This window comes from Ostrea edulis, chromosome 7 (assembly GCF_947568905.1).
Source record: "Ostrea edulis chromosome 7, xbOstEdul1.1, whole genome shotgun sequence".
NCBI classification, from domain to species: Eukaryota; Metazoa; Mollusca; class Bivalvia; order Ostreida; family Ostreidae; genus Ostrea; species Ostrea edulis.
In genome coordinates, this window is record NC_079170.1 from 34,373,725 (window position 1) to 34,374,519 (window position 795).

At 63.6% G+C, this 795-nt stretch overlaps 1 protein-coding gene across 1 annotated transcript; it reads left to right on the forward strand.

Annotated features, from left to right (window-relative positions):
• Positions 1-795, forward strand: LOC130048649 (uncharacterized). The gene has a single exon (XM_056145653.1). The coding sequence runs from the start codon at positions 1-3 to the stop codon at positions 793-795; it is 795 nt and encodes a 264-aa protein (XP_056001628.1).

The window sequence follows — 795 nt, forward strand, 5'->3', positions numbered from 1 at the left end:
ATGGCTGCAAGAAGAGATCCTATTTACAACTTCCAGACCCTGCCTGGATTCCGGTACCGGCTGGTAGTGGTGGCTGAGGAACGGGTAGGGCAGAATTGGGTCGTTCGTTCTCAGAACGACCTGAGTACCTTCTCCCCTTTCGACCGGAGTGGGGCCCGTGAGATCATCGACCGGGTGCGGGCAGAGTATGAAGGGAGGGCACGCCGCCGCACCGCCCGGATGTCCACGGGTACGAGACCGCGCCGACGGGCCCCACAGCCACCCTCACCACCACCACCTTACTCCCCGGTGACGCCTACAGCACCACCACCACCAGCGATCCCATCGGCACCGGAGGAATACAGCCCGGTGCCGATGAGCGAGTCGCCAACGTCACCGGTGGAGTACTCACCGAGGTCACCGTCCCCCGCGCCACCTCCAAGTCCAGCCCAGAGTCCGTCGCTGTTGGTCGCAGACACGCCGCCACCATCACCGCCGAGACCAGCAGCCCCTGCAAGACCCCCACCACCGACCATCCGGTCTGCAGGGAGGACTCCGCCACCGAGACCGACCCACGCACCTGTGGCAAGTCATCCCCCGACGAACCACCCTATGACTGTCCCTGGCTGGGCAGATAGGGCGGTTCCTATCTGGTTTAAGTGCCCTGTCTGCTGGCAAGACAGGGTACACTCTGGAATTACGTGCAGGGGATGTGGGCAGCGCCCAGCTTGCTGCTTGTGCGTGGAACAGTTAGAAGAGCGGCGACAGACCCGGGGACGGTGCCCGTTATGCCGGTTTACCGGAGCCAGGCATTGA